Raw genomic sequence first — 24,341 nt, 5'->3', positions numbered from 1 at the left:
ACGTCACACCAGGTTATCCACGTCCGGCCCTCTTGCCAGTGAGCCCTTTCTGTACATCAAAAAACTTCGTGCTGTTCAAACTAAAGTAATGCCCACTGTCCAACAGCAGATGTTCGCCTAAGAGCAATGAGGGAAAGCAGAGTAGAGAGGTGTGGGCGGACCCACAGCAAGCCCCCTGGATTTGTGCCGTGGAAGCCCCCCGAGCTCAAGGGGTCACACGAGGAGGCTCACCAGGGCCCGGCTCTTAGGGAATCTCCTGGATCCACCACGGTCTGCTGACCTCAGACAAACAACTTCCCCTCTGTACCACCTGAGCTCCCCCGGCCCCTGCCACGGGTGCTCTGGCAATGGACGGCTTCAGGACCCCACCGGGCCCCAGAACGCCCAAAGGAGCCTGGGACAGTACTGGTCTCAGAAGCGCCAGTCTCAGAAACCCGCCCGGAGGGACGTGACGTCTCTCCCCGTGTCTCAGTGATTTGGTACCAGGCAGAGGTCGTGGCACTGGGGGTGGGAGGGGGCCGGCTCACCCGAAGAGCCCAGGAGGCAGGGTGGCAGAGGGGGACCAGGGGCAGGGGCCTGGGGCCAGTGCCTTGTTCAAGATTCCTCCTGACTCTCTCACAAGGACACGCTCGGCACATCTCTCGGACCAGGCGCTCTGCAATGGTCTGGTCTCCTCTCTGAACCCGGCTTTGGGACGCCTGTGGCCCAAGGCAGGGCCCACACACGGGCAGCACCGAGCGAAGGCCCACTCTCGGGTGGCGGCCAGCCCAGCGCAGAGAAACTGTGTCCAGAGCAGCCCTGGATTCCCAGGCTCACCCCGAGGACGTCCGCCCCGGCCCCTACCTGTCTTCAGCACCAGCAGGTGTGAGGCGTCATCCCGCACGTAGGACACGGCGGCGATGTCGTGGATGGGGACCCTGAGGATGGTGTCCTCCCCGTCCCGCCAGGCCAGCTTGACGTTGTAGGCAGACAGGCTGATGACAGCGTCGTGCTCCTGGGTCAGGTGTCCGGGGAGCTGGTGGGCTCTCTGCTGGGGACCGCAGCACATCAGTCACAGGCCCGCCGCAGCCCCTGGGCTCCCCGCCCCATGCGCAGTCCCGTAACCCGCTGCGGCAGCGCTGGGCCCGCCCCAGGTGCTCTGTGGCTTCCGCGGCTGCCCTCACCCAGACCCTTGGGGTGTGCTCTATGCTCTGGATAGTGTGAATTCTGAAAACAGCCCAAAAGCACAAGGAGCAAAGTCCAGAGAAGAAAGCTCACATTCAGAGAGGCTCGGCTGTGATGGCCCGAGAGCCAAGCACACCCAAGACACAACGGGATGGGGTCGTCCCTGTCATCCCTCCCAGCCGGGAAGGCCCAGCATCAGAGGACCAAGAGCTGGGGTCAGAGTGCGAGGGCAGAGCTCAGAGTTAGGAGGGGTCACAGGCCAGGGGTCAGAGGTCAGGGCCAGAAGGATGGGGTTACCTTTGCATTGTCTATGAAATGCAGGATTTCGGTCCTACTGGAGGGATTCAGGTATCCTGGTATGGACGTCAACTGACCTAAGTACTGCAACAAAGTGAGGAGAGACGCTGCCATGAGGAAGGGAAGATCAGCCCGGGCCGTCATAGACACACAGAGGACGCAGCCTGGCCTCCGCCTTCTGCCACCAGACCTTCTGGCCTGGCTTGGGGCACCGGGGTCTCCGCTAGGAAGTGTGCTCGGAATTCTTGGAGAAGTGTCCCCGCTCAGGAGACGCTACCACACTTCCCACTGTCCTGCACCATGAGGACGGTTATCCCTAATGGGACCCCTTCCTCAAGGAGAATGAGCTCTGCCAGGGACGGAAATCCCCGGCTCCAGCCTAAAGGGGGGGGAAAGGGGGAACAGAACAAGAAGCATGCGTGGCGTGGCCGTCGCAGTCCAGGGGTGCAGGCTCCCGAGAGGACCGAGACTGACCACAGGACGGGGGAGCGCAGCCTCCCCATAATCACCCTCCAGCCAAGTAAGCACATGGCCTCACACGGAAGGCCCGTCCACCGCCACCCCTGTCACCCTGTGCATCACGTCCAGCTGATGGCAAGGCACACTCACAGGCAAAATGCCGTCTGAACACACAGGGCAAGCGCCAGAACCAGACGCAGACATGGCAGGGCTGTTCTCAGGGGCCACCGGACCCAAAGTTCAAAGCAGTGACATTGGGGCGCCTGGGTGGCTCAGTTGATGAAGCATGTGTCTTTGGCTCAGATCATAAATTCAGGGTCCTGGGATCGAGTCCTGCGTCGGGCACACTCCCTGCTCAGTTGGGACTCGGCTTCTCAACCTCTCCCTCTGCCTCCCCCTCTCCCTGCTTGTGCTCTTGCTCTCTCTCTCAAATAAATAGATAAAATCTTTAAAAAAATAAAATAAAATTTATAAATAAAGCAGTGGGATTAACGTGCTGAAGGTTCTAACAGAAAAAGTGGACATCGTGCTTCGTGCGTAATGTAAGCAGAGAGCTCGAAATGCTAACCATGGACCGATGGGGAATGCCAACGATCGACCATAACAGAAACGGAGTGACGGTTCCATCGGTGGACACATCTGCAGGCTGGATACAGCCAAGGGATGGGTCAATGGGCGTGCAGACGTGTCAAGATATGTCAACAGAAACTTCCCAAAATAGAAAGCAAAGAGGAAAAAGTATGAAGAAGATGGAACAGGATATCCAAGAATGGTCACTAAGTTCCTAAAGTGGGGCCGGGTGTGTGGTGGGATGACCAGAAGCACTCAAGACAAACGGGCTCTAGACCAGATCCAGGGACTCCGAGAGCACCAAGCAGGACACCCACAGGGAGAAAAGGGAATAAAAACAGAAGCAACCCAATGCCTGCACGTCAGAGTCCAGCTGTAAACCACCACAGAGAGAGCCCTGCGGTAAGCCCCAGGACAAAAGCGCCTCACCCGCAGAACAAGGTAACAATGGGCAGACTGGGGCACCTGGGGGTGGGGCTCAGTCCGGTGAGCAGCCAGCTCTGGGTTTGGGCTCAGGTCATGAGCTCAGGGTCGTATGATCCAGCCCCACACCAGGGGCTCCAGACCCGCGGTGGTGCCCGCTTAAGATTCTTTCCCTCGGGGCGCCTGGGTGGCTCAGTGGGTTAAGCCTCTGCCTTCGGCTCAGGTCATGATCTCAGGGTCCTGGGATGGAGCCCCGCATCGGGCTCTCTGCTCAGTGGGGAGCCTGCTTCTTCCTCTGCCCCTCCCCACCCTCGCTCATTTTATCTCTGTCTCGCAAAAATAAATAAAAATACTAAAAAAAAAAAAAAAAGAATGATATTGGACTTTTCTTCAGAAACTACAAAGCGAGAGAGGAATGAAACCCTGAAGCGTTGGTGGAAACCCGTCCCCCCACAATCTGTGCCCAGGGACCCAGTCCTTAGGGCAAAGGAGAAATAAAACCTTTTTCCGACAAACAAAATTTGAGGGATTTTAACATTGACTGACTGATCTGAGAGAGAGCATGAGTGTGTGCACACACTCTTGATCTCAGGGTTGTGAGTTCAAGCCCCATGTTGGGCACAGAGCTTATTAAAAATGTTTTTTAGCTTTTTTATTTAAAAAAATTTGGGGGGGGCGCCTGGGTGGCTCAGTGGGTTGAGCCTCTGCCTTCGGCTCAGGTCGTGATCCCGGGGTCCTGGGATCAAGCCCCACATCGGGCTCCTTGCTCAGCGGGGAGCTGCTTCTCCCCCACCCATCTCTCTCTCTCTCTGCCTGCCTCTCTGCCTACTTGTGATCTCTGTCAAATAAATGAAATCTTAAAAAAATTTTTTTTTTAAGTTTTATGTAAGTAATCTCTACACCCCCCATGCGGCTCAAGCTCAGGGCCCTGAGATCAAGAATTGTGCATCCGAACAACTGAGGCAGCCAGGAGTCCCTAAAATTTTTTTTTTTTTTTGATCCAAGACCCAACTACATGTTGCCCAAGAAAAGCCACTTTAAAGAGTGACCTTACATGATGAAAGTGGTTCTCTAAGGAGACGTGACAATGCTTCCCACATACACACCTGACCACAGAGCATCAAAACACACAAGGCTAACACAGAGCTTCAAAGAGAGAGAAACGAATCCACAACGGCAACCGGGGACTTCAAGGCACCCCTCTCTGTCGGAAATGCGCCGACCCAGCAGGCAGAAAGTCAGCGAGGACACAGGGGAGCGTGACGCCCTTGGCCAGCAGGATGTAACCGACACCCACAGACTACTTCATCCGGTAGCACAGAACACACTCTCCTTCAGCTCACGTGAACACTCACTGCGAATCAGCTCGTTCTGGGCCATAAAACACACCATAACAAATTTCAAAGCCTGGAAACCATGTACAGTATATTCTCAAATCACAATGCAACTCTTTGAAAGACACAACTATAGGGGCGCCTGGGTCACTCAGAAGGTGAAGCTTCTGCCTGGGGCTCAGGTCATGACCCCAGGGTCCTAGGATCGAGTCCCACATCAGGCTCTCTGCTCAGTGGGGAGCCTGCTTCTTCCTCTCCCTCTACTGTTCCTCCTGCTTGTGCTCTCTCGCTCTGTCAAACAAATAAATAAAACCTTTAGGGACGTAAAATCTTTAGGGACGCCTGGGTGTCTCAGTCATTTGGGTGTCTGCCTTCTGCCTGGGTCATGATCTCAGGGTCCTGGGATCGAAGCCCATGCTTTGATCTCAATGGGAAGCCTGAATAAATGAATAAAATCTTTAATCCATTATCAGAAAGTTGCTTTCATGAGTATAAAATCAGCAAAACAAAACACAAAAGCAACCAAGGAAGAAAGACACAACTATCAAAACTCACATAAAAAGAAAGGATAATTTGAGTAGGCATATGATCCATTAAAGAAACTGAATTAATAATTAATAACCTTCTAAAACAGCACCAGGCCCACATAGGTTCACAGGTGAATTCAACCACACACTAAAGGAAGAAATGATACCAATTCTCTATAATCTCTTCCAGAAAATAAAAACAGAGAAAACGTCAACCCCAATATCCAAGTCAAAGATACTACAAGAAAGGAAAAATTACAGATCAATATTTCTCATAAACATAAATGTGAAAATCCTCAACAAAATAATAGTGAATCGAATCCAACAAGGTATAAAGATATAAATTATATAAGATAACAAATATACACAATGACCTGGTTGCATTTATTCCAGGGAGGCAAGGCTGATTCAAAGTTCAGAAACAAGTTAATGTAATCCATCACACACCAACGTTCTAAAAAAGAAAAATCATATGATCAGATCAACAGATGCAGAAAAGCATTTGACAACATCCAATGCCCATTCATGACAAAACTCTCATCAAACGAGGAACAGAAAGAAACTTCCTCAAACTGATACAGAACGTGTACAAAAACCTACAGCCAGCATCAACAGTGAGATGCTTAAAGATCGCTTCAGATCAGGAGAAATAAAAGCATATCCCCTCTCACCACTGCTTTCCAGCACTCCCGGAAGTCCCAGCTAATGAAATGAAACAAGAAAAAGAAAGAAAAGGTACACAACGGGAGGGAAGAAACCCAACCATTGTGCTCTGAGATACTCTCTCTGACTGAGGAACCAAACAGGTCCCTCTGGGGATTACTGAGTGCAAGGAAGGTGGACATGGGCCCGACTCGGTGCGCCCAGGGCTGTGCCAGGCCACTGCCTGCTCACACGAGGAGGAACGGGCTGAAGTGCACCCAGAACACAGCAGCAGGCACAAGTCGAGTGGCTGAAACTTCACGAAAGCTGCTTTCAGCAACTGTCCGTGTGTGCCAGCAGCTCTGTCAGGAGGCACACACTCATTCTGGAAAGCTCTATACTTTGTCCTCTCTCAGTTGGGGGCTGAGGAATAAAGCTAAGCTGTGCATTGGCTTCCCCACCCTCTCTAGGGCTGGGAATCTCCCTCTGAGAGAGCGATTTAAGAGTAAATAAGCAGCACATGTATCCACTGGCTCATACTTAGCGTCTCACCAATAAACATTCTAGAACGTTCCTACCGAGCTGCAGCTGGCCAGTGCCTTTCCATCCACTTATGTGCAAGTGTACACCAAATGCAGATGCCTGTTTACACCGATCCGTATTGTTTCATCTATTCTCACAGTTCCGGGTTTAGACTTACTACAAAGCTATGATGACCGAATAATGTGGTGCCGGCGTAAGGACCTACAGACTGATGGGGTGGAGCACAGTCCAGAAAGAAACCCTCACATACGTGGTCAGCTGATGTGTGACAAGGCAGCCAAGACCCTTGATAGGGAAAGGACAGTCTTTTCAACAAACGGTGCTGGGAAAACAAGAGGTCCTCACAGGGAAGAAAGAAGATGGTCCCTTACCTCACACCGTATACAAAATATAATTCAAACGGATGAACCGTCTAAATGTAACACCCAAAGCTCTAAGTCTTAGAAGAAAACGGAGAAATAGCTTCATGACATTGGATTTGGTAATGATTTCTTGGTTATGACACCAAAAGCACAGGCAATAAAACAAAAGAGACAAACTGGACCTCAACAAAATTTAAAATGTTTGTGCATCAAAGACCATAAGCAACAAAGTGGGGTGACGACCGCCTACAGGAGCCGGTGTTTGCAGCCACATCTGATGCGCAGTTGGTATCCAGAACACACAGAGAAATCCTACATCCCAACAACCCAAAACTTACCAAGCTGATTAAAAAGCAGGCAAGGGCTCCAAGCGGACATTTTTCTGAAGACACAGACAGCCAACAAGCACACGAAAAGATGCCAGCATCACTAGTCCCTAGGGAAATACAAATCAAAGCCACAGCAAGAGGCAGCTTCGTGCACCCACCACCACGGCTCCCAGCGAAACCTAAAGTAACGCACTAGCGCGGACACGGTGCAGCGGGGCCCGGGACATGCCAGCAGCAGCATAAAACTACGCGGCTGCCCGGAAAACGGCATGAATTCCCCAAACGCTGAAAACCAGATCTCCGCAGGACCCAGCAACCCCACTTCTGGGAATACACCTAAAAGAACAGAAAGCAGGACCTCCGAGAGCTCGCCGCTGTCGTGGCAGTGACAGCCCTAACAACGAGAACGTGGACACAAGCCAACATCCCTCCACCGACGGTGGCAACACCGCTTGCGGCCCATCAGCGCCGTGCGACGTGGCTCAGCCTCTGACGGGAAGGGACTCCACAGTGTGCCACAGCAGGGAGGGGGCTCAGCGGCATCGCGCTCTGTGAAATTCGCCTGCAGTTTTGTACTCCTGTGCAAGAGGTCCACGGATGCCCAGACGCACACTAGAGCGGGGGCCAGTGGGGCTGGGGAGGGCGGGTTCTGGTGCTGGGTTCGGGCTCTGGGTTTACGAGAGGAAAAGTTATGGACGGAGGTGGACGGTGGCAATGCCCACCCAACAGCACGAACATACTTACTGCTCCAGACTGTGCACTTAAAGATGGTTAAGGTTGGAAACTTGGTCACATGTATTGTCACACGATAAAACAAAGCAGCAAGAAAGCAAAGGGCACCCGGGCGGCTCAGCTGGCTAAGCGTCCGACTCTCGATCTCAGCTCAGGTCTTGATCTTGGGGTCGTGAGTTCAAGCCCTGCGCTGGGCTGCATGCTGGGCAGGGAGCCCGCTGAACACCACCAAGAGCAACGAAGTCAAAGCAGAGACTGGACAGATGCTTGGGGCCCACGTGCACAGCAGCGTGTTCACAACAGTCAGAAATGATGGGAAAGTCACCACACTCTGACGGATGGACGGACTGGAGAAATGGGGGTACGTATACACAGAGTCGTGCTCAGCATTAAAAAGAAAGTTCCGACACCTGCTACAACACAGCTGCCAGTGGGGGACGGGAGGCAGAGCGGGAAGAGCCAGTTACACAGGGACACACCGCATGACTCCACGTGCACGCAGTTCCCAGCGTGGTCCAGTCCACACAGGAGAGAGCAGAGTGGGGGGCACCGGGGATGGGACAGGGAGCTGGAGTTTCGTGGGGACAGAGCTTCCATTCGGGGATCTGAGAACATTCCAGACATAGGCAGTGGCGGCCCCACAGCACGGGCAGTGTACTTAATGCCAGTGAAGCGCACACTTAAACCTGGTTAAAAAGGGCTAAGATGAAAATTTTGTCATGCATACATATATTTTTTAAAGATTTTATTTATTCATTTGACAGAGTGACAGCACACAAGCTGGGGGAGTGGCAGAGAGGGAGAGGCAGGCTCCCCGCTGAGCAGGGAGCCCGATGCAGGGCTCGATCCCCAGACCCTGGGATCATGACCTGAGCCGAAGGCAGATGCTGAACTGACTGAGCCTCCCAGGCCCCCTGTCATGTATATTTTACCATACTAGAAAATCATCTTATTAGCTTTACTCAATAATTTCGTTTGCTAACAACCTTTTGAATCCTAAGCAGCGCGATCCTGTCCGTGAATGGTCACTCCAGCTTCAGGGCTTTGCTGACTTGCAGGGCCCAGGTGCACGCACACAGGACGGCCCCCGCCCCCGCCTCTGGCCTCGGGAGATGATGCCACCATCTCCTCCGTGACCCTTAGCTCCGCCGGCTGCAAACCCAGCTAGCCCATCTCCGGAGAAGCCTACTTTCTTCGTGGAAAGGGGAGCCACCATTCATCTGAGATGAGCTTCACTGCGACAGAATTCTCGGTAAGACATTTTCACTACAGCTGTCATCCTTGTTACCACTCTAAATGTGACCGGGTGTTGCCTCCCAGATAGGGCTTACCACATGTGTCCCATCGTCCTACAAGGTCCCCGATGCACGCCCTGGCGCGTAGCTGCCACGGGGCAAAGCAAGTCAAGGGCACAGCTCCAGAGCCAGAATATGATGACGCATGTGAGACCCCGAGGGGACGCGGGGCTAGCAGTCGTATCTGTCAGTGGCCCTGGCACCAGCAAGGCGGAAGATGAGACAGCCAGACCGCCCCGGGCACCACCCTGCCACCCGACAGGGACCACAACCGGTGCAGAGGCGTGCCAGCCAGCTCACACTCCAGCTCCAAGTACAGAAGGTGTTTCCAAAAATCACTGCTGACGGGACACCACGGACGTCCCCGAGGTGGCCTTCCAACAATGTGCACCCATGGCTGGACTCAGTCGGCAAGACCCCTGCAGCAGAGCGGGGCCTGATGGAAGGAAGGGCAGGACTCCCACACAGGGACGGGGACACTGGGGAGGGTGCACGAGTTCTCAACACGTCAGGCCCGCACAAGTGGCCCGCCCCCACGTGCTGGAAGACAGACGATGTCACACACATACGAACAGACACAACACACACACACACACACACAGGCCGTGGCAAAGTGGGTGAAGGCTTGAAAAAGCTCAGAGGTGGGCCCGCTGGACGGGGTCCCCCGGGTAAGACAGGGAACCCCATGCTGCCGCTCCCCTTGCTCCCTGGAGGCCTGGAAGACACTCCACTCTGAAAGCCCAGGAACCCCGAGGAGCAGCAGCTGACGGCAGGAGGTGCTCACAGAACCAGGCACACTGGCGCATGGGGACAACAGGGCCCCAGGGAGCAGTGCCGGGCAGCGGCGCCAGCCACAGGAGCCGCAGAAGAGGCTGCAGAGTGGCCGTGGGGTGTGGCCTGTGGGGGCCCTGGAGCCGGCTCCCACAGTACAGGAGCCCAGGGCACCGCCTAACGCACACACACGAGGACGCCACCGAGTGCACAGCTCGGGCACAAGGGACAGATCTCTGACAGGGGTTCCATCCCCAGACATGTGGCTGAAGCAAGGCAGAGCCCCAGCAGGTGCGCTGTAGAGACGCCGCAGCGGCCCCAGAGGAATGTCTCTCCCTGGAGTACCTGTGCTCTGGGGACCAAGACACCCTTCACAGACCCGGAGACGAAGCCAGCACCCCGGGACCCGGACGGCCCACAGTGCGTCCTCTCATCCAGACCCACGTCCCCTGTATAGCAGGAGCAGGTGGACCCAGCAGCCTCCAGGACATGGGAGCTACTCATTCCGCTGTGGCCCTCGCCCCAGCTCCGAAGCAGGAATGGGGTCACTGCCAGCAGCCAAGGCTTCTGCCGCGCAGGGACGGTGGGCTCCACCTAAGGCCCAGCCTGGCTCTGCAGAACTGGTGGGCCATGGCTGTGGCCTGCACGGGGGAGCTAGACGGATTCTTTGTGAGAGAAAGTGAGCGCACGGGACACACACATTCCTCTCCAAAGCCACCAGGAGCCATTCCCATTCACCCCCAGGATAGCGCAAAGCCCAGTCCCGGTCCCACCCCGAGCCGAAGGAACCCAGCAGAGACGCACGGGCCCCCCGTAGCTCAGCCTATGCGCAGCCGAGGGCAGGCGGAGGCCAAGCTGGGCTCACTCAGTGGGGAACAGGCCAAAGCACAACAGTCCCTGTCCCAGGGCTGAGTCCACGGCCCCTGCACGGCACCGTCCTGCAAAGGGGCCAACCAGGCTCCGGGTGGCTGGTCTTCCATGGTGAGGACAGACGCATACGCCAGCTACGGGTCTGGTTGTCCCGCCGCAGCGTGTCACCTGGCTCCAGTCCAACCCGGGAAGTTTCCACGCATCCGGGTGTGGAGCACGGGCAGAGGCTCACACTGTCTTTGCGGGTGACCGGCAGCTCTGGCAAAACCTTCTCAGCGGTTCTGCTCCTTCTGCCTTTCCACACACATCTTGGAGTCATCTCTGCATCTACGAAAGCTCGCTGGGATTTCAGTCAGAACTGTGTCAAGCGGCACATGGGCCTGGGGACACGTGCCACACTGACTGGGTTGAGTCCCCCACCCACGGACGTGGCAAGCTCCCAACACGCAGATCTGTGCTTCCCTGTGCCCCTACTGTGCGCTCAGGAAGCCCATCCACGTCTAGGTCCAGTTGTACCTGTCTGTCTGTCTCTGAAGCGCCTGTAAACGCTACTGCATGTTCAAGTTTGGGCTCACTTCGGACATGTAACGTGGCGCTATGCACACATCCTGTTCTGAGGTTTTTCACCATGGATGGGAGTCAGATGTGTTTCCTGCGTCAACCGACAGGGTCCCGGGACATTTCTGCCTTGGCCTGTCGATGTGACGGATCCCGAGCCAGCCCTGCACCCCTTCAGAGCAAGGTCACCCCTTCTCTTTCCGGGAGAGACTGCAGCACTGGCGTCCGTTCCCCGAACACGTGAGGACATCCTCCAGTGAGAGCAGGCAAGCCTGGAGACCTTCCATGGCAGATTCCAGACGACAGCCTGAGCGTCCCTGTCAGTCACAGAGTGGTCCAAGGCAGCCGCGCGGGCCCGCAGGACGTGGGGTGGCGGGGGGGGCGCTCCTCGGGAACTGGTGCGCGTGCCGGCCGGTTGCCCAGCTGCCGGCACCCCGATCTCCCAGTGGAGAAACCGCTCCCCTCTCCACCCTCCAGACCTGCTGGCTCTGCTCTTGACAAGTTTCACAGGGACACGCCGGCGTGCACAGCTCTGGGTTCACCCTGCTCACAGCGTGCTCCGCTTCTTAAATCTCTAAACTTGTCTTTTGCCAAATGAATGACATTTCGGACATGACTCCCTGGAACAGTTTCTCAGCCCCTCCGGCCAGGACTCCGAAGACACACACGCTGGAGAACGTGCTCTGGTCCCACGGCTTCCACCAAGGTGGCCCCTCTGTCCTGCGGGGCATGGTGGGCATTCTGGCTCCCCCAGGACCCCACAGACACCCCGGTCCCGCCTGGGTTAATCAGGGGCCAAAGTCCCTGCTCCTGGCCCGGCCTCCCCCAGGGTGGGTGCTGCCCCGCTCGGCCATGGCTGGCACCCCTCTGCTGCTCTTTGGTCCCGACGGATCGGCTTTCGGTGGGGTCTGGCCACACCTGTCTGTGTTTCTGGGTTACCAGCCTCTTCGACTCCACACCTGGGACATATGAGGACAAGAAAAGCTGGAGGCCTCCCCTGGGGTCCCCAGGTGCCTGTGGGGCTGCCTTGTGTCCACCTCACAGAGGAGCTGACGGCCACCGCATGCAGCATCCAGGACTGTCATTGTGCAAAGTGAGAGGCCCAGGGAGAGGCACATGCACCGCACCTTCTGGAAGCAGAAATCCCCAACTTTCTCTTCCAGAGTTTAACAGGGGCGACCTTTCCCCACACCTGTGCTGTCCTTACATGATGGCTCTGACTCTTCCCAGGTCTTCCCCAGCCTCTCCCCACACATAAAAAACATCCTGTTCCCTCTCCCAGAGGCACTCAGGCTCGGCACGCAGAGTCTCGCCAGGGTCTGGGCTCTTGTGCCACACCAAGAACCACCCCCCCACCCCCGGCTCCTTTCTGGAGGGAGCCCTGGGCTCTGGACCTGTGTCTCCACCTTCACAGTGTGTCCCGTGCTGTGAGGCAGTAGGCCCTCCCATGTCTCCCTCAGAACTTGGTCCGCCTGGTCACCATGGCGGGACGCCTTTGTCCCACGAGGTCGCACTGGCCCACTCTGCGACAGGTCCCGCGTCTCCGCGTGGGCAGCACCTCTCCTCCTGCTGGGCCCCCTCATGGGCCCTCCATCTCCATCTGCTCTGCCGTCTCCCGCTGACTGATTTCCTCTCTTCACCTTCTGGCCACTCCTCTGGGCGCCCTTCCGGACTCTCCTTCGAGCCCTCCAGTGAACGTGTTAAGACCCACGTAGACGTACCTCTCATTCGAAAAGCTCCGTCTGCCCCTCAGAAGTAAAGCCTGTACCTTCTGAGATCACCGTGTTTGCTCTCACCTCTCCAAGGACGTTACACTGACCCCCCGTTTCCTGCGTGGCTGTGGCCAGGCCCACATCTCTGTCCCGTGTTTGCCGCAGGCTCTATCTCCTTGAACGTGTACGAATCCACGCTGGCCCCGACGGAAGCCACGCACACGGGCACAGTCACCGGCTGTGCTCAGCCTGGCGGGCAGTAACCCAAGCTCCCCTCCGAGAGCACCCCGGGGCCCCCGTGTGGGACAGGCCTGCACAGGTGTTCGGGAAGCGCAGCAGGGAGGGGGCAAGGGACTCCCACTCCACACCCAGCTAGCCTCGCGTCATCACTCAGGGTCGCTCCAACTCTCCTCTGTGCCAAGTGTCCCCACAGCTGAACCTCCCCAAACTCGTCTCTGCCAGGGACACCACCCACCTCCCGTCACCTGACAGCCAGGCGAGAGCAGGAACCCCTCCAAGGACACCACCGCCCCACACCCTCCCCGACTGGGGCTCGGACTGGACAGCTCCGCATCCCCAAAGGGGACTCGAAGCAGGCTGGCTCCGTGCCATCTGCCGCCCCACCCTCCCGGGCGCTCTCACCAAGCGCAGGTGCCCCACTCCTGGCGGAGCACCCTCCGCCACCCTGACCTCGAGGCCGCAGCCCCTCTCCCCGGTTCACTTGCACTCAGCGTGTTTGGGGGCCCAGCGTGCCATGCTTATCTGCAGGTGCCTGCACACAGGACTGGACAGGGTTTGGGGACTCTCGGCCATGACCACACACGCGGCATACACGCGCCAGCCCTCGAGAGAAAGGAGGCGGATGCTCCTGTAGAAAGAGCCGGAAATGGGGCCAGCGGACGGGAACATGGAGCGTGGGCACAGTCACCCGCCACAGCAGCGTCAGCGGGATGGCGGGGGGCACACCCCGCGGCCGGACTCACCTTCACCTCCTTCTCGATGTAGTCGCTCAGCAGCCTGTCAGGCTCCACGCGCTCAGGCAGGGACAGCGCCACAGTGTGCAGAGGGCGCCGCTCTGTCACCTTCTCATGGGCTTTCTTATCTCTACTCTTTTCACCTTTCAGGAATACTCGTTTAAAGGGCGACACAATTCCAGGCTGCAGGCAGAAACGGCAAGGGTTGGAGGTCGTTATTCAGGAAGGCTTCGCATAGCCCCCACGGTGCACATGCCAACATGGCCAGGCCACCACCACGGTCCCCATGCAAAGGGGCTGCCTGTGCAGCCCAGGGATGATGGTACTGAGAATGCCGGCCAGGGTCGGGGTTGGGGGGCTGGTGCCGCCTTGGGCACATGGAGTGGGGGGGGTCCATCCTCCACCGGCTCTCAGACACTCGGAAAGATGAGGGCGCGCTCTCCGGGCGAGTAATCTCGTGGCTCAGGAGAGGGCAGGAAGGGGTAGGATCCCCCCAGAAGACAGCTACGTAGTGTCACCCGAGCCCCTGGCTCCAGCGGGTCCCTTCACTCCAGGACCACGGAGCAGGCACCGTGGCCTCAGCAAAAGATGCACCTCAGCAGCCGAAAGCCCACCCGCTGCCTGTGTCCATACCTGCGCTCTGCACACCCTTCCCACCGCCAGGGCCTCGCTGCCCCAGGGTGCTGACCGCACTGCACAACCTACACCACAGAGGCTAACCCTCTCACCCAAGGAAACCTACGTAGTGTGAGCCGGGGGCCTCGCTTACTCGCCTCTCCAGCCGCTTACACTGCCTATTCTCCACCTCAGCAAGGTTTTCACGCAAGGACGAGGCCGCTCCGGCCAGCAGCTGCTCACACATCAGCTGAGGCCGCACACCCAGGGCCTCAGAGGCGCACAGACGGGCTGCAGAAGGGACGAAGCATCTGCGAGGAGCCTGCCCGCCCCGGGCTCTGTCCAGGCCCGGTTCTCCTCAGTCCCTGGAGTTTCAGCTCGCACAATCTCCGGGCACAGCCAAGAGTGGGGACAGTGGGGAGTGCTGCATGGGAGCAGGTGGGCGCTGTGGGCAGCTCACACAGGGAGGGGTGGGGAACACCCGGCCACAATGGGCCAAACAGCTACAGTAAATTTTAAGTTGAAAACGACCCTGGAAATGTAGGAAAGCAAACACCACATTTCACCAGCCCTACCGCAGGCTGGCAGGCCACACCGGACTGGGGCTGCCCCTCTGGCCCGTACCCCGGTCAGCAGGGCTTCGGGACCCCCGGCTTCCGTGTGCAGAGCACCTCCCAGCTCCTGCGACAGGTGCACGCAGCCGCCTCAGGGCTGCGGAGAAACGACGGCAGGCACGTGCACACCTTACCCTGTCGAAATGTACGAGCCTCACAGACGCAGACACCCGTACCTACGCCCTCTCTCTCCCTGGCCACCCCACAAAGCTCCCCGTCCTGGACCGTGACCCGCCGGGCACAGGCTGAGGCTGAGTGTGACCAGCAGCACACACAACTGCTCACAAGCTCTCTCCACCTCGTTACTCCCCTGCTCCTGGGAGCACCGGGAAATCGACTCTGAGAGGACAGGTTTGCCACGGTCAGCCTCTCACCCGTGAGGTCCAGGCCAAATCGTCTTGGCCACAGACCACATGCGCTGCGGGAGAGGTACAGCTCACAGAATGGCAGTCTGCACGCATGGCCGGTCGGCACTGGGAGGATCCGGGGCCTCAGCCCTGCAGCCGGCCGGTCCGCAGCACGTGTGCGGCCCCCGCGGCGAGGAAACCCAGACCGCCCACTCCAGAGGCCTCTGACTGGCCCAGGGCCCCCGCTCATAAGGCGGAGCCCGACCCATCCTCCTGTGCCGCCACCCCTTGGGACCCCGCAGGGGACCCCCGGCACCGCTGCTGGTCAGTGGGCATTCGGTGCCCGCGCTGGCCAGGTGTGGGGAAGGCCCCGTCGGGGAATGAGACCGCCCCTACCTCACGAGGGCACAGTCAGACCGGAGGAGGAGCCCAAAGCCAGGGAACAGGCACTAAATCCACCGTGAAAACCGCCGGCCTGACGCCTCAAAGACAGTGCTCAGAGCCAGCTGCTCTGCCTTTAAAGGTGCCCCCGCCCCGGCCACAAGGCACAAGCCCATGAGGCACGGGGGCGCCCGCCCGCCCAGCGCGACCCGGTGGGAGCGGCCGGGAGCGCCCAGCTTCCAGTCTCCGCCCTGAACGGCGGCACCGCAGGCTTCTGGGTGCTGCTTGAACATCTCCAACTTTCAGTGGTGCACAAGTGTTCCCAGACGGCGGAAGGCTGAAACCACTGGGTGGAGACACCGATCGTGGCAAACCTGACCCTTCCCGTGGCCACCTGAGCCCGCGTCAGCTGTGCCCTTGTGAGGTAGGGGCGGTCTCATTCCAGCGGCAGGCAGCGCCCCCCACCCCCACCTCTCCAGAAACACCGCGACCAGGTGGGCACTCCGGGTTTGAGAATGGAGGCTGCTCTGAACACAAAAATGTAAAGTGAAGTTCTGGTTGAGGAAACACAGGGGGAGACAATTCAGAGTATCCTGACACAGAAGCAGGGTTTCCGAACACGATCATTGATCCTTTAATTTCTGGAATATTCTCCAGATCAAGATGTCAAGTTTTTAAAAGCACGTCTGACAGTGCCCGTGCACCTTCCTCACTCCACAGGAATTTTTACTGAGTGCTGATGCTCACCGTCATCACCCAAAGGATCTCACAATCCCTGACCAGACAAAGACCAACTCAGCCCCCAGAAGGAGCACAATGCTGACGATGTCCCTTCAGTAACGGAGCCCAGCACTAGGTGCAGCCTGGGGTCCACCTGAGCCTGAAGCTTCTGTGAAGATATGGGGCCCGAGGGGCCGGGGCCAGGGCAGGGACACGGGGCTTCTGCAGCACACAGAACACTGGCCGCTTCTGTAACTGGGGGGATCTTTCTGGACTGGCTTGGAAACGAGCCTGAGAGCCTTACCTATCCTACAATATCTTCCATTTTATGCTAGAAACAACTTTTGAAGTTGGGGACCTAGAAGGTGGCTCTTAAACTCTCGGTCTGGCTGCCGAGCATTTCCCAGAGGAGCGCCCAGCCAGGGTAGCCTAGATTTGCTGGGCTGAAGCTCGGTGCCGCTAAGCTGGGGCACCCAGGCTCTGAGCAGGTGCGTCGACTCCATGACTCTCGGAGGCTAACGTCTCCGCCAGAGTGTCTGACTCACCAGCCATGTTTCTGGAAGAACGAGCACAACCATTCACGGGGCAGTGGGCCCCACCTGCAGCCCCCAGAGCTAACCATAAGACGACACACCAGCTGGCCGTGTGTGCACAGCACTAGGCTCGGCACGCTCCACAGGGTGCCCAGCGGCCAGGAGGGGAGGGACGGCGCAGGGTACCCCGAGCGCCTGGGTGCAAGTCCATACCTTCTCAAGGACGTATCTTATCTAATCCTTTAATCATAGCTCAGAACTGCTCCTGAACACACACTTTCCAAGTGCAAGGCCACGGGCGTCCTCAAGTCCAACACTCAGCAAATGTCTACTGAGTACTCGGTAGGTGCCCGACCCTGGGGCTGAGACGTGAGGGGGCCTCCGTCCCTCCCCAGCGGCCCAGCGGACGGGAGGCTGCATACAGCGGTAAGGCCCACGCAGGGCTGCGGTCGAGCCTGGGGGAGGCGCCGAGGCCAGATTGGTGGTCAGGCAGACTGCTCGCAGGCCCGTTTCAGAAGAAACCAAGGCCACAGCTCTGTCCCGCTGGGCAGCTCAGCGGGCACACGTGGCAGGGCACCGAACCCTCTGCTGCAAGCTTCCCGACCAAGGGCCCCTTTGTGTCACACCCACGCTGCAACACTGCCCACCTTCTTTTGTTTTTAAAGACTTTTTAAAAAATTTTTTAAAAGATTTTATTTATTTGACAGAGAGAGATCACAAGCAGGCAGAGAGGCAGGCACAGAGAGAGGAGGAAGCAGGCTCCCCGCGGAGCAGAGAACTGGATGCGGGGCTCGATCCCAGGACCCTGAGATCATGACCCGAGCCAGAGGCGGAGGCTTTAACCCACTGAGCCACCCAGGAGCCCCAAGATTTTATTTTTACACCATCGTTATAGCCAATATGGGGCTCGAATTCAAAACCCCAACATTAAGAGTCGCACACTCCTCCAACTGAGCCAGCCAGGCACCTCCTCCTCAAGACTCACCCCCAGTGCTCATCTTAGTGTCAACTAACCGCCAGCGCTCTCGGTTACACAGGTCGACAGGCGCGCTGTCAGAGTGATCTGCAGGACAAGGTGCCTCCCACCAGGAAAAGAACCTGCTCCGGGCCCAGGGAGGAGTGGGACACGGCCCGCGCCCTCTGGCCCTCCTCAGACCTCAAGGCCCCCAGCTCCGGGCCCCGACAGCTTGCCTGGGCAGGAGCAGCGCAGGTGCCTCCAGCAGGGTCCCAGCACAGGCGACATTCCGGGCGTGTGTCTGCCAGCGCCACAGGCTCTTTCTCCGCGCCCTTTCCCTAAGTCATGTTCCAACTCAGATCCCATGTCTTAACCAACTGCGAAGCCACATGAACCCACTCTTCCCCCCGCAGCTGGGACACCTAGGTCTCCTACGCCTCGGGTTAAGATGGGTGGACCCTCCTCTCCTGCTCGCCAACCGCCGCCAGCCACCGCTTCTCAGCCCCAGAACCCAGCGGGAACCCTCCTCCCCTCTTCCCAAAGCGGGGGTCGTGGGCCCGGGTCACCCTGGCTCACAAACACACCGGCCAGGCTTGCACGTACCTCGTTCTCCATGGGACACCTGCTGGGCAGTCTGGGGAGGGGCTGTGGTCCCTCCCCCCTGCCGAAAATTACTGTGCACTCTCCCCTGTTCGCTTCTGATCTTGCTGAAAAATATGGTCAGATGTGATCCCTCCCTCTGACAAAACATGTGAATGCACAGGAAGACCAGAAACCACGGCTTCCTCCAGCAAACCCCACTGAAGCTGTTTACCATTTGTTTAAAAAGGGTAAGAGGCGGGCGGCGCCCTCAAACTGCTGGCACAACCGGAACGGCCACAAGCAGAGAGGCCCGAGGAGAGCTGTGCGTGCTGAAGGCGGTCAGGAGCTTGCACCGCAGTGGCCTCTCTGCATCTGTGGCCAGTGCTATGTGGCCCGCTAAAGGACACTGTTCTGAAAGGCCCACCGCTCTGCAAATCCGCTGCCAACAAGAGTGACTGAGCAAACCCGGACCTCACAGGGCTCCCCTCTGACCCCTCAGGGTGCGCCCCCACCCGTGCGTGGCCACCTCAGCCCCAAGCGCCCAGGCTGGGGCTGGGGCAGGGCACGCCCTTGGAGCCCTCGGCCTACAACAGCCTCTGTGTCCCCGGGGACTCCCAAGTTCGAGGTCCCCACGTGACACAGCTGAGCATGTTTCCGAGCAAGTTCCTTCAACGTCTTTAGGGTCAAACGCCCTCATCTGGAAAAGCAGAAGCTGGTGTGCTGCTGATGAGGCCTGACACGGAATATTCCAGAACAGCCTGTCAACAGGAAAAGCTGCACAAGGAAACGTCTGGTTCACTGAAGGGGCCATGTGTGCTTGCAGATCCACAGCCTGAACAAGCACAACACATGTTTATTACCAGGGTGAACCAAACCAAAGTGCTAGCATTCAACAGCTTTTTGCCCAGAAAAACGGCCTTTCCACACGGCTCTACTTACACTGTGTGAAGCTCGGGGCTTCCTGACTCTGAGACCTCGGGCTCCGAAGCCATCGCTCTGCGCCCAACGGCGAGCACGCGCGCCCCAGACGGAGAAGGCGCCGCAGGCCAGGAAGGTGTCCTGAACCAGATACGCTCGAATGATGCCCGGCACCAACCAGACTGTCCGTCTCCGGAGGGACTCGGGGCAGCAGGCGGCCTGGACGCAGACATCTTTCTCCAAGCCTCCCCCACGCAGCAGGACCGGGTGGCCCTGGCCTCCGCACGGCCACTGAGGCAGGTGCAGAGCGGCCTGTGGGACGGGCACGACTATGGGACGCCCCAGTGGCACCCCCCCAGCCAGGTGGCCTGCTTTCACAGATGTCACAGTCGCCCGGTGGGTGAGAAAGAGCAAGGCCAGTGAGCATAAGGGCAGATGCCATAGATGAGACATGGGGGTAGACACGCGGCCCCTGCGGGCATCTCGGGAGGGCTGCGCTCCGAGATACAGCGGGACACGCAGCAAGCAAGTAAATACAGAAAAAGAATTAAAAACTCTAGAAAACCAAAGTTGGTCCTCACAGACACAAGCCGTGTGATACTACGGCACGGCCTGGCTCTGAACACCGGACAGAGCAAGACAATGACTGCAGAAGCACAGATCCTGCGGCAGAAATGACCGTTCCCGCTCGGCCGGACCGCACATGCGGAACACAGACCAACCCAAGGGGCCGGGCGGGCACACTGCTCCGGGTGTCTCTGCGTCTAAGAAATGCGTGCTTTTCAGGGTTTTTTTTAGACTTTATTTATGCATTTGAGAGGGAGGGAGGGAGAGCACTAGAGCGGGGAGGATGGTGGTGAAGAGAAGCAGACTCACCCATGAGCAAGGAGCCCCATGCAGGACTCGATCCCAGGACCCCGAGATCATGACCTGAGCCAAAGGCAGACGCTCAACCCACTGAGCCACACTGGTGTCCCCAGACATGCGTGCTTTAAAAAAGAGAGATCATGAATTCAAACTGAGAATTTTTTTTTTATTTGACAGAGAGAGATCATAAGTAGGCAGAGAGGCAGGCAGAGAGAGTGAGAGGGAAGCAGGCTCCCTGCTGAGCAGAGAGCCTGATGTGGGACTCGATCCCAGGACCCTGAGATCATGACCTGAGCCGAAGGCAGCGGCTTAAACCACTGAGCCACCCAGGCGCCCCAAACTGAGAATTCTTTTTTTTTTTTTTAAAGATTTTATTTATTTGACAGATTGAGATCACAAGTAGGCAGAGAGGCAAGCAGAGAGAGGGAGAGAGAGGAGGAAGCAGGCTCCCCGCTGAGCAGAGAGCCCGATGCGGGACTCGATCCCAGGACCGTGAGATCATGACCTGAGCTGAAGGCAGAGGCTTAATCCACTCAGCCACCCAGGTGCCCCCAAACTGAGAATTCTAATTTGAAACGAATCTACCAGGATCTTCCCTTATGTCACCTTTATGCTTGTGTCTTTCTCTCTTACGTGAATGATCTTAGTTCGGGATGACCTGGCTGGCCAGCAGCCCCCAGCACAGGTGCTGTTCATGGTCCACACAGTTTTGGGGGGCAGGGGGGTAGGCGGGGAGCCAGGAAGCAGGGGTCAGGTCTCAGCACCCCGCACAGCTACCTCCTCATCACCTCGCGTCTGCAGCTCTGTTCTGTGTGGGCGCAAGGTGACCACAGCTGGACCGGCACCACCTTCCAGCCACAGACGCCGCTCCAAGGAGGGAAGAGAGGTTCTGATCCTCTTAAACACCCTTATAATTAGGAAGTCAAGGGGCGCCTGGGTGGTTCAGTGGGTTAAAGCCTCTGCTTTCGGCTCAGGTCATGATCTCAGGGTCCTGGGATCAAGCCCCGCATCGGGCTCTCTGCTCAGCAGGAAGCCTGCTTCTCCCTCTCTCTCTGCCTGCCTCTCTGCCTACTTGTGATCTCTGTCTGTCAAATAAATAAAATTAAAAAAAAAAAAATTAGGAAGTAGAAAGAAATATTCTCCACTGGGGGGCGCGCAGCTAGTTGACTGGGTAGAGTGTGTGGCTCATGATCTGGGGCAGGAGTTCAAGCCCCATGCCAGCTGTAGAGACGACGTAACAAAACAAAATGATTAAGGTCTCAAAGACTATGTATACTTTACCCCAATACAAATTTAAAAAATAAAAAAGAAATATTCTCCAATATTCTCCACCAGACCAAAAACTGGAGCAAGGGCCAAACATAATCTGACCCTAGAGTTTTGTTTTTTGTTTTCTCTTTTTAAGAAATTAACTGACAAAACTGCCATAAGGTTAAAAAGGAACAGAAGAAAGTGAGGAGCCAGTGGAAGGATGAAGGTGGACACGGGCTCAGACCCGCGTCTGAGCTCTCCAGGGCTCACAGCACTGACGGACCCCGGCACCCACACTCCCCCAGTAAAACTAGCTCAGCACAAACCCACGAGAAACAGGGTGAGTGTTCCGTGTGGAACCGTGTCATCTGTCATCCACCACACAACCTCAGCTCGGTCAGAAAAGCCAGGTGAAATGCTTCCTCCTTGCCCTCTGGTCACAGCTGTCAAAGTGACACTGTTCCTTAACAACGGCCCAAGGTGAACAGGAACGAGCCGCAGCCGTGGCCCGCGGACGCTCAGGTGGCCCCAGCTCAGATCAGGGACGGCTCTGGTGGAGAACATCTCAGGCAGGGGACCACTGGGGCCCGGAGCGGGGGAGCAGCGCAAGCCAAGGGGCAACCGCCTCTGCAGGAAATGCTGTCTGAGGTCTCGCAGGCACCGAGGGTGCTCACCCGCGTGTATCTCCAGGGCTTTTCAACCAGGGAGTAAGGACATGAGCTTTCCATGTGGAAGAGACCTTTGGAGCACAGCCTGACGCTTCCAACTCAAACTTGGGATTCCGGCATTACGGATTCCCTCCTTCCAGATGCTCCGCCCTGTGTCCCATGCTGGAGCTCCGCGCGTGAGGATGCTAACTACACGGACACCGCATCCTAAAACCTACGGGACAGTTGCAAGATGACAGTATCAGTATTATTACTAATATGACTACTGAAAACAATCTGGGGCTTTTTGGTACTTCTTGTCCTCGGTGTATATCCCACCGGGGCTGTGCTGTCACATGTCTATGATCTCATTACTTGAAATAACTCTTCTCCGAGGGGGTTATACCTTTGTGTAGCTTTATGCCATTTTTAATACCTTTTTAAAAACTATTTTATTTATTTGACAGGCAGAGATCACAAGTAGGCAGAGAGGCAGGCAGAGAGAGAGGAAGGAAAACAGGCTTCCTGCTGAGCAGAGAGCCCAATGCAGAGCTCGATCCCAGGACCCTGAGATCATGACCTGAGTGAAGGCAGAGGCTTAAGCCACTGACTCCCCCAGGCGCCCCACCACATGTGTTTTTAAAAGCAATTTGTGTTTCTTCTTTCTGTGACCCTCTGTTCCCATCTCTCACCCATTTTTTCCTCCCTGCCCCTGCCTATCATTTTCCCTTTTTAGAAGCATCTTATTTAGGGACATTTACCTTCTGTTTTAGAAGGTGCAGATAATGTTTTCTTGATTCGTCTTTCTACTTTGCTTGTGCTTACGTGGTCAGGTCTTTTTGTCTTTCCTTTTATGGGTTATTTATTTTTATTTGTTTTTATTTACATCCCAGAGCCCATTTGTTGCTCATCCTGGTGTCCAGTATGAAAGACGGACCCATTTCACCCTTTCCTGTACGGTGACCCAGGTACCCACGCCGCTCGCGAAGAGTCAGATCTCCCCATTCTCCTGCACACTCAGCTCCTCGCAGAACGGGGCCTAGTTCTGACTCTGCCCCTCTGCGCCCGCAGCTTCACATGGAACAACCCCACACCGGCTGGCAGGGGCAGGTCCACTCTGGGCCTGTTCCCACGTCGCTCTTCTTTTCCAGTTTTCTCGTTCTTGCTTGCTCGTAGCTCGGGGGAGCTTCCGCTCAAGTAGTCTGGTTCCAGAGAAGAGCCTGGTGGCCTTTTCACTGGGATCATAAATTAATTCAGGGGGAACAGACCCAGTCATGAGGCCGCCAATCCCAGCCAAACATGAGATGTCTCCCCACTTCTTCTAGCCTATTTTTTCCATGTTTCGGGAGTTTGTCCCACAGACATCTCAAATGTTCCTGCTAAGTTTACCCAACAGCGCCCACTCACCCTCGGGACAAGGACCTTCTCCTCCGTGATAGGCCAGAGCTCCAGCAGGACAGATAGACTAGCAAAGCTGGCTGGAGGGGCTGCTGGGGGTGGGCAGGGGACATAGCATCTGAGCCAGAGCCCAGCCTGGGGTGCAGGAACTGCGGAGCGGGGTCAGCCCCCACGCCCCCCATACCCCGCCCATTCTTGTATGGACATGAAGGCAGGCTGTGGTGCGTCAGGACTTGCTGTTTCCATTGGCGCAGTTAACTGAAAGAGAAGCTGCGGGCATCAGGTGCTCGGCGAGAGTGGCCAGCACCCCTGCAAGGGCCCAGATGCTCTACTGAGCCCACGTCTGGGCCCAAGGTCCCACATGGCCAGAAGCCACTGGTTCACAGAGCCTGGAACAGCAGGGCTGCTGGTCCCACAGTGCCGGGCACGGTCCGCCACCTCAGACACTGACCGTGCCTTCTGCAGGAAAGCTGTGCCCTCGGAGAAGCCGGAAATCAGCTTGCCTGCGCCTGGCCCTGGTGCCCTGTGGAAACTCTCCTTTGGCCACACAAAGCCAACCCGTGCCGGGGCATGGTGGCCTCCACCAGGCGAGAGTTGGGGCAGACTGGTGGCTTCCAAAGAACCACCTGCGAGGGTCATCTGTCCTCTCTGCGTACCTGTGCAGGGCAAGCCGGGACACAGGCAGAGTGTAAGGTCCCACTTCTGCAGGTCACCTGAGAGCCAGCTGGACAGCACCATGGAGAGCTCAGCACACGCAAGCCACGGCCACCAATGAGAGAGGACGCCCAGCACCTTACAACCTCTTGGGACATGCTGCGACCACATGTGGGCTTTCGGCTACTTCCTCCCAGCGTGGCCAAATGCCTGCGCGAGCCTCAGCAGAAGGACAGGCAGCGCTGAGGCCAAGCCCCCGCGACCTCCCGGTGCCTGTGACCAGCCTCACAGCTGCCA

At 57.2% G+C, this 24,341-nt stretch overlaps 1 protein-coding gene across 6 annotated transcripts in view; it reads right to left on the bottom strand.

The window, feature by feature from the left end:
• Positions 1–24,341, bottom strand: part of CCM2 (CCM2 scaffold protein) — a 44,178-nt gene that overhangs the window by 5,790 nt on the left and 14,047 nt on the right. For 2 of the 6 annotated variants that reach the window (XM_046020945.1, XM_046020943.1), the window contains 3 exons: positions 13,572–13,745; positions 1,462–1,545; positions 844–1,030 (listed from right to left, as the gene is read on the bottom strand). In XM_046020945.1, the coding sequence (XP_045876901.1) occupies positions 844–1,030; positions 1,462–1,545; positions 13,572–13,745 (445 nt within the window). Of the gene's footprint in view, positions 1–843; positions 1,031–1,461; positions 1,546–13,571; positions 13,746–18,330; positions 18,469–24,341 lie in introns of those variants that run through there. The other 4 variants (XM_046020946.1, XM_046020944.1, XM_046020947.1 and 1 more) reach the window with 4 other exon arrangements.

The sequence above is a fragment of the Meles meles genome, chromosome 10 (assembly GCF_922984935.1).
Source record: "Meles meles chromosome 10, mMelMel3.1 paternal haplotype, whole genome shotgun sequence".
In the NCBI taxonomy this organism is placed as follows: domain Eukaryota; kingdom Metazoa; phylum Chordata; class Mammalia; order Carnivora; family Mustelidae; genus Meles; species Meles meles.
Note: the sequence above shows the minus strand (reverse complement) of the source record. Positions and strands in the feature narration are given on the sequence as shown.